General features: G+C 36.9%; 1 protein-coding gene across 15 annotated transcripts in view; it reads right to left on the reverse strand.

Moving 5' to 3' along the window:
* LOC108709769 (sciellin) overlaps positions 1-12,958 on the reverse strand; it is a 58,335-nt gene that overhangs the window by 31,262 nt on the left and 14,115 nt on the right. For 10 of the 15 annotated variants that reach the window (XM_041584295.1, XM_041584308.1, XM_041584306.1 and 7 more), the window contains exons 6-10: positions 11,409-11,474; positions 9,361-9,387; positions 9,217-9,276; positions 3,078-3,131; positions 1,659-1,718 (exon numbers count right to left, since the gene is read on the reverse strand). In XM_041584295.1, the coding sequence (XP_041440229.1) occupies positions 1,659-1,718; positions 3,078-3,131; positions 9,217-9,276; positions 9,361-9,387; positions 11,409-11,474 (267 nt within the window). The remainder of the gene's footprint in view (positions 1-1,658; positions 1,719-3,077; positions 3,132-9,216; positions 9,277-9,360; positions 9,388-11,408; positions 11,475-12,958) is intronic. The other 5 variants (XM_041584304.1, XM_041584300.1, XM_041584302.1 and 2 more) reach the window with 3 other exon arrangements.

Below are 12,958 nucleotides of genomic sequence, written 5' to 3' on the forward strand. Positions count from 1 at the left end.
TCATTATAGAAAACCGAGCAGGCACTTTCAACAGCCACTGCCATCAATCAATATTGCAAACAATGTTGGCACAATAACGCTCAAGAGAGTTTTAAAACATAAGTACAAACTATGAAGCTCTTTTGCAATTTTTTTCAAAACACATCAGTTAATAGTGCTGCTCCAGCAGAATTCTGCACTGAAATACATTTCTCAAAAGAACAAACAGATTTTTTTATATTCAATTTTGAAATCTGACATGGGGCTAGACATTTTGTCAATTTCCCAGCTGCCCCATGTCATGTGACTTGTGCCTGCACTTTAGGAGAGAAATGCTTTCTGGTAGACTGCTGTTTTTCCTTCTCAATGTAACTGAAGAAGTCTCAGTGAGACATGGGTTTTTACTATTGAGTGTTAGATCTACCAGGCAGCTGTTATCTTGTGTTAGGGAGCTGTTATCTGGTTACCTTCCCATTGTTCTTTTGTTTGGCTGCTGGGGGGGAAAAGGGAGGGATGATATCACTCCAACTTGCAGAATAGCAGTAAAGAGTGGTTGAAGTTTCTCAGAGCACAAGTCACATGACTTGGGGCAGCTGGGAAATTGACAATATGTTTAGCTCCATGTCAGATTTCAAAATTGAATATAAAAAAATCTGTTTGCTCTTTTGAGAAATGGATTTCAGTGCAGAATTCTGCTGGAGCAGCACTATTAACTGATTCATTTTGAATTTTTTTTTCCCATGACAGTATCCCTTTAAATTAACATGTTTCATTCTCATTCTACAAAGAATTTAAGAATTGAATCTTTATAACCAATCTTGGAACCAATAACAGCATGTAGTGTATACTGGTCTCTCCAACTAAAGAAAATAGTAGGTATTCCCTATACTTAGGAAATGCATGAAACAAAAATCCTTTTTCTCACAAAACTGAACTTTTGCCCTCCTATTAGACACAAAAAGCTATGGCCAGCACAGAGTCAGAAACACCAAACCCCATTGCAAAATAGTAACAGGCAGTTTCAAAGTGATTTTGTTTTGATCCTGCTTTGATTCTCATACCAAGACTAGTTATAGAATCCCAAAGAAAAACAAGACAGAGTTGTTGTTTTCTTACTCAAAAAAGTGTTTTTTTGTTTGCTATCTGACATCTGGCACACAAGTTCAATATATCCTAAATAGGGATGCACCAAATGCACTATTTTGGATTCGACCAAACCCCCGAATCCTTTGCAAAAGATTCGGCTGAATACCAAACCAAATCTGAATTTGCATATGCAAATTAGGGGTGGAAAGGGGAAAACATTTTTTACTTCCTTGTTTTGTGGCAAAAAAGCCACGCAATTTCCCAACTGCCCCTAATTTGCATATGCAAATTAGGATTCAGATTAGATTCGGCCAGGCAGAAGGATTCAGCGAATCCGAATCCTGCTGAAAAAGGCCGAATCCTAGCCGAATCCCGAACCAAATCCTGGATTCTGTGTATCCCTAATCCTAAATGCCTGAATTGAATATTTTTTCATTTACCCAATAATGTCATATTTTATATCACAAGAACATTACTATTAAAACATTGCTTTTTAAAACATACTTTAATATGTGTATTGTAATTTCTTGGCTCTTTTGTTAATGAAAAATAATTTGTAAGTGAGTACAGAATTTAACCATATTAGAAGTTACCTTGTTTTGGCGCTGTCAATCCAACTTGCTGTTGTTGACTTATCAGTTGGCTGGTTGATGCTACAAAGTGAGCACAGAATTGATAGTTGCTGAAAATGTACCACCATATTTTCAATGTATGAAGAAAGTTTCTTCAAAATGTAACTGTACATATACTACACCCCACAGAATTATCTATAGAATATATTAATTACATTTGTTGTACTGTAATCATTATAAAAATCTGCCTAAAAATCAACACATATGGGTTATAATGGTACTTTTACCAATAATATGTAAGCATTGTATCCACAATCAAGAAGGATCCGGAAGAGGAGCGCTCCATGGTGCTTACTGGTACAACCCCGGGCCAGTGCAGTTTTCTGCTCATAGAAGCACCGGCCCGGGGTTTTAGGTAAGCCACATAGACTGTAAGCTCTACTGGGCAGGGACCTCCTTCCTACTGTGTCCTACAATCACTTGGGGGCAGGCCCGGACTGGCAATCTGTGGGTTCTGGGAAATGCCAGAGGGGCTGCTATAAGATGCCATAGAAAGTCAGTATTTAGTGGGCTGGTGGGGGCTGTTTGGGCATCTGTGTGGGCTGATTGGGCCTCTGTGTACCGGAAATGCCAGGACCTATGTTAATTCTCAGTCCGGACCTGCTTGGGGGTGCCTCCTTTAAAGAGGTGCAGTGTCGTACAATACATAAACATACAATATAAATAAAAGTACAATATATAAAAGTACACACAGGAAGGACAAGTCACAATGCATACAAACAAATAAGGATCATAAAATTTGCATTATACATGTTATTAACAGCAGGTACTCAAAAAGATAACTCATTCAGGTATCTCATGAGATCTTGTCTTGTTTTAGCCTGTATAGAACATATTTTACAACTTATTTTATAATGAAAATTTTTAGAGGTTTTCGAGGTTATCGTATTTTTAGCACATTATCCAGCATTTAATAACTTTTTATAACTTTAATGGCTTTCGTGATTTTAGAGAAATAGAGTTTACTCATAGTTTCAAAAAATTCGACCTTTGATAAATGGGCTTCCCTGTGTACTGGCACGAGTATGGGTGAACAAACACACAGTGACCATTAGCCATTAAAGGGGGACTTAAAGTATGCTGTAGACAGTATGGATTTGGTCTTCATTTTTAATTTTCATTGCTTTTGCACATTTAATACAGTTTACATTTTTTCTGTTCCTTTCTGACTGCCAATGTGGTTGCTGGTGCATCTGACCTGATCTGATGTCTAGTTGGTTATTTTGATGGCACAATAGATATGTAGAAGAACCAACATTAAACCTTATAACCTGGAGACTCCTTTTTTAGATTGTTTTAAAATGTATCTGTCATGTCAGTGCCAGTTTCTCATACGCTTAAACATGTAACATGCATTAGTGCACTGGTCTTCACTCTTACTGTTTTGTCTCAGTGGTTGTGATGGTGCTCTTGTTCAGTGGCGTCCATGATTTTCTGCATTAAGTAGAGAAATCAATACAGTTATCCTGAAGGCCTTAACTTTCATTGTCATAACAATATTTATTTTATTATAAGAAAAATAAATTGCCTTACACAATCTTCCAGTAGCACCTAGCTACATGTAACTTTTTATGAACAGCTAGCACATGTGCAGCACAAGTAACACTGAAATTACTGGTCTTGACTTTATCTATGTGGTCTGTGGCCATACAGCATACTGTATTTCAAAATGTTCTAAACTGTATTCTGTAATCTTATAATACCTTCATTTCATTATCTACTTTCATATTCTGTGATCTGATTTGCAGAACTTTTCTCTTCACATACAGTATCAATCCTCCATACTTACACTGCACTTATACACTGGGGGGCATATTTATCAAGGGTCGAATTTCAAATTAAACTTCAAAATTCGAATTCAAAAAGACCAACCAAAATGAAGTCGAAGTTCTTTGTGATCGAATAGGTCCGTTTTCGATTTAATAGGTCAGTATTCGGCCGGTATTCAAATCGTACAGAAGGAATAGCGCATTCGATCAAATTCAATTCAAAGTTTTTCCCAAAAAAAACTTTTTCAAAGTCCACCAATTGACTCCAAATAGGCTAAAACAGCAATTCGGCAGGTTTAAGATGGCAAAGGATTGAAGTCGAATTTTTAAAGAGTCGGTACATGATAAATTTTGATTTTTTTTTTGTTTTTTAAATTCAAATCGCAGTTTGACTATTCCCTAGTCGAAGTACACAAAAAATAGCTCAAAACTCAAATTTTTTTCATTCAAAAATTCACCTCGACCTTTGATAAATCTGCCCCTGGGTGTATTGTGGCAGGGCTTATTCTGTAATTAATTCTCATTAAATATTTATGACCTCTGAAATCCTGACATTTGCTATGATAATTTCAGCACTAACTTTGCATGTAACCCATATGTGTGAGGCTTCACCTATGAGAGGGCCATAGATAGATTAATAGATTGTTCTCAACCATTTTATAAAGCTAAAAACAGAACTACCAGTGCAATACAATATAACACTTTTACCAGAATGCTTGTCTTGTTTGCCTCTTATTGTTTGTGCTGTGTTTTGAATTAGGATAGTGTGACAGCAAATGTAAAACAATAGTGACACAGAGCATGAAGAACAGTGCAGTCATTCATCTGGTTTTCTCAGAGATGAAATGTATAGCCACAGCAAACAGCACAAGTCCAACAAAAATAGTGATTCATGCCGCTACTCTTCACAATGAATTATTATTCATGGATGTGAGGGCAGTTTAATACAAAGCATACACTAGGCCACGCTGTGTATTTCAAAACATTGCTGCTATTATGTTCATTAACAAAGGTTGTAATCACCAACCCTACAATTTTTGTTCAACTACAATTTTAATGTTAACACCCAGGATCTTTTGCATCCAAAGTCTGTCGGGGGACATATGCCTTGTAGATGTGCTCTAAAGAAGGGGGCAACTGCCAGCCTTGGAAAATGAGGTATACTCACAATAACTATGACTGCGAAGCTATAATGATCTGGCTGGAAAACATTATAATGTGAAAAAAACACTGCAGTGGGGATCTGTCTTTGTCTGACATTCATTAATAAATCAATCCTTAACTGGGTTTCTGGATAAAGGAGCAACTACTTCCTCAGTAGCTTTTCCACTGTAATCCACATAAAGGCAAATATTTTGTGATTCAGTATTATACCAAAATAAGTATATTTTATAAGTAACAGTAAGGATATGTAAACACTAGTAATGTTCATGCCCGGGATACCCGAGGGAGAGTCGGTCGGGTTCGGGCCGAGCGCAACCCGCATTTGCGGGTGGCGGGCGGGTCTGGGTCGAGCTCTTCTTCCTGCTCTCCCCGCCCCACCTTATACTCCCAGCTTCCTACTTCTGGGTTCCGTTTTTTTAGCCGCACGCCTGCTCGCCCTGCCCCTTTTGTGACATCATGGATGGGTCGGCGTGGGTCTATAAAAAGAATCCAAAAGTCGGGTTTGGTCGGGCGCGGGTGGCGAGAGGTCAGATATTGGGCGTATCTGACCCGCACATCACTAGTAAACACACCCTGTCTAGTAAACTAGAAAGAGTAAATATTCACTTGTTGTTCTTAGGAAACTACTCTGTGGTTAAATGTCTGTACAGAATGAATAGTTCTCTAAGGTGGTAAATTAGTTCTGTTTTGTGCCTGACAATGTATTTGTTTTTTATTGTATTGTACTGAAATATGTTAAATGTCTTCATCCCTGGGTTATATATATATATATATATTTACATTGATAAATGTTATTGTGTGGGACCGAAACATCGAATCAATAAACTTTTTTTCTTTTCATTCTCATTGCCTTTGTATACAAATTATGCAAGTGCCATCACTATTTTTGCTATACATATATATATATATATACACAATAAATTCCATGACACAGGGACAATTGTCAAACCATGTGCAATATAGTATGTGTATATCCTAGTAATATGCATTATACATGAATAGTGTTTGTTTTATTGTTTGTTAATGTAGTAAAGCTCCCACTATGCTTTAACCCAATAAAATTAAGGATTCAAGGAATTGTAGACCAGCGACAGCTATGGATTCAAGATTAAGAAACAAAGCTCAGAATAATAACATTGGCCAGGTAGAAACCCTAACAGGGACTACTGCAATGGCCTGTATTCAAGGTGGCCTCCATACTTAGTCCCCCATTGTAGACAACTTCTAGCAACTGTGTTCTTTTTGCTGCTGTTGATCTTTCTAAAGCCTAATTACAAATAATCCTATTATAGTAATTATTAATATACACGTTCAAATGCATTATGGTTAAATAGATTAAAAATTATAGGGTTACTGTGTGTAATAGTAGAAAAGCTTTCCTGGCCAAGTAACTCAGCACAACCAATTGACAATTACTTTAACAATAAGCTTTGCTCTGTCTACTGTGGTCAGACTGAAAGCAAATGTCTTATTGGTTTAGTTGGTTTCTGTGGGTTACTGCCCTGGGGAAATCTCTGTGCATATTGCTACATAATAATGCATTTATGACTCTTCAGATGAGATATTATTTAGTGACTGTTTAATACAGCATTAAACTGTGTGGAAAATGTAATTTTACAGTTTTACACTGTAGACAAAGGAATTGTAAATATGATATTTATGTCAAAGTAAATCTGAACATGCATAGATAAATTCACTGCTATATACACACACAGGAATAATATCCAGCACAAAAATCTACAAAGCAGCATTGAATGTAAATATTGTAGTACTTTCATGTTTGAGTATGGGATGGGTTAAAGGCTAGAAAAATCTACATAATGCAGTTTGCAAACTGAAAAGCCAGATTAAACAAAACACACCAGCAAATGCTTTGATTTATACATGATTGACTTCTAGAATACAGCGATCATTCTTATAGATAAACTACGGGGGTTATTACTAAGCTCCGAATAACCGAAATGCCCTGAAATCCGAAAAATTTGTGATTTTTTTTTGTGTTATATTAGGCTTAAAAAAAAATCATTTTTATTTATTAAACCCAGAGGGCTAAAAAGCCTGAATATAAAAACACAGCATCTCAAACCTGTTGAGGTTGCATAAAAGTCAATGGGAACAGTCCCATTGTTTTTTGGTTGTATCGGGGGTTTTGGGCAATTTCACGTTTTCAGAGCTTTCGGGTGAAAACTTCGAAAATTCTGAGTTTTCAGGAAAAATTCACAAAGAAAATTTGAAAATCTGAGCTTTTCCTGCAAAGGTAATTTTCGGGAAAACGTAATAAAAAATAAGTATTAAAAACCCGAGCGGGTTAGGTCGAAGTTTGTAGCAGCCGATATTGAGATAAATTCGGACCTTGATAAATAACCCAATACACTCCAAGCTAACCAGTTACTACTGGTTAGCTTGGAGTGTACAGGGTCCTAAAGTCCTCTACTTTCCCTGTCCCTCTGGTGGTTGTTTATATTATATTGGTTCTTTAATGAACACTAACCTGCAGAGAATACAGGTCTATAATTTGATTACACTCACCTGTGTGAAGTGATTGATAAATAACCCCCTACATCTCATAGAGTAATGACACTCGTTTTAAAAAACCTGACATTACTACCTTTTCTTTGACTGAAAGTTATTATTATTATTATTATTATTAATAACGAATTTATATAGCGCCAACATATTTCACAGCGCTGTAAAGTAAATGTATTTATACAACTAAATCACATGCGACTGATCTGCACACATCGCACCACTTCGCCAGGCGCAGAATCACTACCACTAGCTTATTCACTAACATGCAAATTTGCACCCTGGCCATTACTTCAGTGGTGCGAGTATTTCATAGCAAAGATTCTCTAGCGTTTGTTTATGCCTAGGGAAAATTCTGCAGTGATCTTGCTCTTTGGTCAATTTGCATACGCCGAGTAAATTAAAGTTGCATGGAGGTCTTTATTATAAATGTAGGTGCAAATGCTTGAAGTTACCACTTTTTCTTATACATGTCCAGGGAACCTTAATAAAGACAAGAGAGTTAATATAATGCCCTACACATGAGCCCACTGTAAAATGAATGTTCCATATGTTATGAAATGTCTGGAGAAAACCGGTTACCCAAAAAAAATTTGTTAGCCAAAAAAAGTTTAAGTCAGGACTTTTACAGGCAATTCCGCTTCAAAAAAGCAAAAGTTGCCAGCATTTTTGGAACTTTAATGCATTTGCGGCTCACACGATATGATGTAAGTGAGAGAAGATTCTCCTGGTCTGAGGTGGCGAAGTCAACTCTGGCGAAAGAGGTAACGTTCAGTAAAATCCACACCTTAGTGAATTTGCGGAGTAACGATCGTTTGACAGAGTCGCCTGGCAATAGAGTGCGAATGAACACTAGCGATGAATTGGCGCCTGTTAGTGAATTGGCGATGTCCCTGCTGGTGGCAACGCTGGCGAAAAGCGTTAGCCACCTCGCCCCCTAAAGTAAATTTGCCCCATGGAGTTACATACATCACAACCAATAGGTGAGGAAGGCCTTGTGCAAAAAGAGCTTATAATCTAAAGAGAAGGGAATAAGACTTTAATAAGAATTTACTCAAGGGCGAATATTCGGGCGAATATTCGCTCAGCTAATGCTACTTCACTTGAATGCAGAGTTTTGTTGTGGGCACCAAATGATGGAGACGTTTCGCTAGCGTTACTTCAGCAATGCGAGCAATTGAAAGCGAATATGTGCTAGCGTTCATTTCTGCCTAGCGCAAATTCGCTAGAGGTCTTGTGCTCAGGTTAATTTGCATACGGTTGAATGGACGTATGTGTTGCAGCAAATACATTACACTACACAAGTCCAGGGAACCTTAATAAAGAAAATAGAGTTGTTATAATGCCCTACACATGAGCCCACTGTATAGTTCATGTTCCATATGAAATATATATGGGGGAACCCGGTTACCCCAATAAAAAATGTTAAGGACTTTTGCAGGCTATCACTCTGAAAAAAGGAAAAGACACCAGCATTTTTTGAAGCTTTTTCCACTAAAAAATATGATGCAAGTAACAGAAGATTGGGTACGATCTTTGCACTCCCGTGCACTTCGCCTGGTCTGGTGAAGGCAGGTCTGATGAATGTGGTAACGTTCATTAAAATCTCAATTTCATTGAATTTGCGGAGTAACATCCATTCGCCAGAGCGAATTATCGCCTGTGCGAATGACCGCTAGCGTCTATCTCTTTCGCTAGCGAAGTGACGATTGAGCCCATTAGTAAATTGTCCCTGCAGGCGGTAGCGCTAGCAAATTGACACTATCGTTAGCCATTTCGCCCTTGAGTAAATCTGCCCCAAGGTGTGGGAGTGGGCAACATCAGAATTACGTGAGAGATGTAGTGCTGTATGTGGTATTGCATTTGGTAGTAAAACAGAGTGAGGGTAGGCTTCTCTAAATAAGTGCGTTTTAAGAGATCGTTAAGAGAAAGTTCTTGTATACTAAAAGACAGACAAATGCTTGTGGGTAAAAAGGCTTATACCAGAAAATAAACATATAAACGATATGCCTAAAACTGTAATTTGCATATTTTGATCCAGTTATTACAGTCTGATTCACCTTTTATCCTCTGTACTTGTAGTGGTTGCTGTTGTTCTGCTTCCAGGAGTCCAGGATTGTCTATTAAAATACAATAAGGCAGCTATTATTTGGAACTATCACATAAACATTCTGAACTAGTGAGTAATATTTGTACTTGCTTACCTTTTATTTTCATATTCTGATTTATCACTGCATGTAAAAAAGAAAAAACAATCATAAAAAGTCCAGATATTTAACACAACTCTTTTCTAGGTTGTTGCCTTCAGCATTATAGCCTGCAGGTTGCAACTCTCTATGGGTCCATCCACACACCTGTTCTACAGTGTGCCAGTGGCTCATCTTTTATTGGCCAATAGAAAAACCCAATGGCATACAGGTCTGCTGAAACACTTCAAGTGTTTACTGCAGAGTGCAGTGCAATGGTTGGGGCAGACCCCTTAGTCAAGCATTGTCCACCCCAAAACGTTGCACCGCACTCATTAACAAACACTTGAAGTGTTTCAGCAGACCTGTGTGCCATTGGTTTTTTCTATAGGACTATTGTTAGGAGGTGGCCGAACCTCCACCTGTGTGCACCAGGCATCTCTGTACCGCCTATTGGGTAGGGTGTGCGAGGTCCTATACCATTTGTCATCTTTTATTGGCCCACTGGAAACACTGTTCCACCACAGGGGATCATAACCTAATTAAGAATGCAGAACTAGAGAAGTACAAATGACATACCTAAACCAGAGGGATAGAAATAATGTGGTGCATGTTTCATTTTTATGCAATTTCAGCATTTAGCATTATATTCCTACATTTCTATTAACCCAACATCTTCTAGTGACAATACAATTACCCTCATAACACAGTGGGGAGCTGGTACCATATAACACACTCTAGGAATGGGACCAAATTCAGGTATGCGTAGGGAAGCTATGGCTACAAGACTTCAGAAATGTGCATCCAATTTAAGGTTAGACGTAAGTTAGTTTATATTAGCAAAACATGCATAAACATAAGATATGTTAATAACAGCCGATGACTATATACATGGAAACACTAATCTTAAATCACTTTCCTGTTTGCTCCTTGTTCCTGTCTTACAGTACATTGAGGGGCACATTTACAAAGGGTCGAATATCGAGGGTTAATTAACCCTCGATATTCGACCATCAAAGTAAAATCCTTCGACTTCAAATATCGAAGTCGAAGGATTTACCGCAAATACTTTGATCGAAGGAAAAAATCGTTCTATCAAACGATTAAATCCTTCGAATCGAACGATTTGAAGGATTTTAATCCATCGATCGAAGGATTTTCCTTCGATCAAAAAAAGCTTAGAAAGCTTATGGGGAAGGTCCCCATAGGCTAACATTGAAGCTCGGTAGGTTTAAAGTGCCGAAGTAGGTAGTCAAGTTTTTTTATAAAGAGACAGTACTTCGACTATCGAACGGTCCAATAGTCGAACAATTTTTAGTTCGAATCGTTCGATTCGAAGTCAAAGTCGAAGTAGCCTATTCGATGGTCGAAGTACCCAAAAAAAACCTTCGAAATTCAAAGTTTTTTTACCTCGAATCCTTCACTCGAGCTTAGTAAATGTGCCCCTGAATGTTTTTTGAGAGGATTTCAGATATGTGAATTCTCTAGATTTGATTACATAGTGTGTCACTTTGCTAATTATCCAAGAGATGGTCTTGTATATCCCCAGGACTATATATTTATATATGTACTATATAAATAAATGATGTATATATAGCACCATGTTTATAACCTTTTTATGAGCTATGAGTGGGCCAACAAAATGTTGGTGCGCCAAATGGGGACTTGAACATTAATAAAGTACTTCCCTTGTTGTTACCTTGTAATTTAAAATTATATAAACCATTTATTGTCTGTACCCCATTAGAGTGAAAATGTGAAAACACATTTACTAATACAAAACACATAGTCCCAGATCCAGCGGAGACTAATTATTCAAAGTAAGAGTGGTGACAGACGTGGCTACTGGGGGAGATTAGTCGCCCAGCAACAAATTGCCTCTTCTTCGTGCGACTAATCTCTCCTTCCCGCTGGCTAGAATGTAAATCAGTTTTAGAATGTAAATTTAGTTTTAGGACAACTACAATGCAATTAACTGATTAATGCAGGTAACTCCTTAGCCACTTGTATTGCAATTTCATTTTCTAACAGTGCAAAGAAATGCCATTTATTGTACAAGAGGCTACCTCGCAGGCAATCTTTCCAAAGTTGCAGCTTTGTTTCCTCTTTCAGAGGCGCCTTTCAAAGGAATTCTGTAGGAAAACATAGTACTTTATATTCAAAAACTGTAACTACTGTATAGGTAGAAAATCTTTATTGTGAAATACTAATAAAACTGGCCTAAAAAGATGCCTGTATTTTAGTTATATTTGGCCATTTGTATGAAATAACAAGTTTTTATATCTCACTATAATCATTACATAAAAGCACTGGCAATGGCTATCTCTCATATATTATACTTCATGCTTTAGTAAATCATTTAATGTCCTGCGAGAGTACATTTAATTCTGAATGAAGAATTAAATGTATGAACTCATATACTGTAACCTGCAACTTGTTTTTCTTGGACAATAGGTCCATATCTTCTGGAAATATGGCTATTCCTAAATACTGCAAAATGTAGTCCAATGTATATGAAAAAATTATATATATTTGTTTATGAGTAGATAATAAAATTCAACCATCATATAAAGTATGTAACCAGGATTTCTATAGAGTTCTTTAGATACTTTGTATAATATGTGTCCTAAAGTTGCTAATAACATAACAATTTGACAAGGACCAACAAACAAAAGTTAACATGCTCATTGTTAATCGGCATAATATAAAGCAAAGTGTTATCAAGGCATGCACGTGCACTGAGTGGAATGTAGATTAAAGGAGGAAACAAATGCATGCAAGAACATGTTTTTCTAAATTAATTGGTTACATTTGGCCAGTGTTTTTGCAAGATGGGCAAAAGTTGCTGCAAACTGAACAATAACACATAAGCTTTATGCAATAAAAGCAGTATTTTATTCATTACTACAGGATAAATGCATTATTTTTTGTTTTCATATGTATGACCTGTTTCTTACATAATATAAACTATGTGGTTTTAGCAGTGTTGGTCACTGGGATAGGTATAGGTTGGAACATAGGTAGGTTGCAACATTTCTGAGCAATAACAATGTTTCTGCTGTGTTTCTGCAAAAAAACAATATGCTGTGTGCACTTTTAAAAAAAAAAACTGTGGAATTGATAACAAACATATTGGGTATTTTTATAAAAGGTGTAGAGTTAAAACTAAATACTGTTTGGGTAGACACCCCAAGGGTCCAGGCTATAGGGCGGCAGCTTCAGTGTGGGGGGGGGGGCGTGTGTGCCTATATATATATATATATATATATATATATATATATATATATATATATATATATATATATATATATATACACACGTATACAGGTATGGGATCTGTTATCTGGAAACCCGGTATCTGGAAAGTTCCAGATTACAGAAAGGCCATCTCCCATAGATGATTTCCATTTTCTCTGTAATAATCAAACAGTATCTTCTACTTGATCCAAACTAATATATAATTAATCCTTATTGGAATCAAAACCAGCCTAATGGGTTTATTTAATGTTTACATGATTTTCTACTAGACAAGATATGAAGATCCAAATTACATAAAGATATGTTATCCGGAAAGCCCCAGGTCCTGAGCATTTTGGATAATAGGTTTCATACCTGT

The sequence above is a fragment of the Xenopus laevis genome, chromosome 2S (assembly GCF_017654675.1).
Source record: "Xenopus laevis strain J_2021 chromosome 2S, Xenopus_laevis_v10.1, whole genome shotgun sequence".
Taxonomy (NCBI): Eukaryota; Metazoa; Chordata; class Amphibia; order Anura; family Pipidae; genus Xenopus; species Xenopus laevis.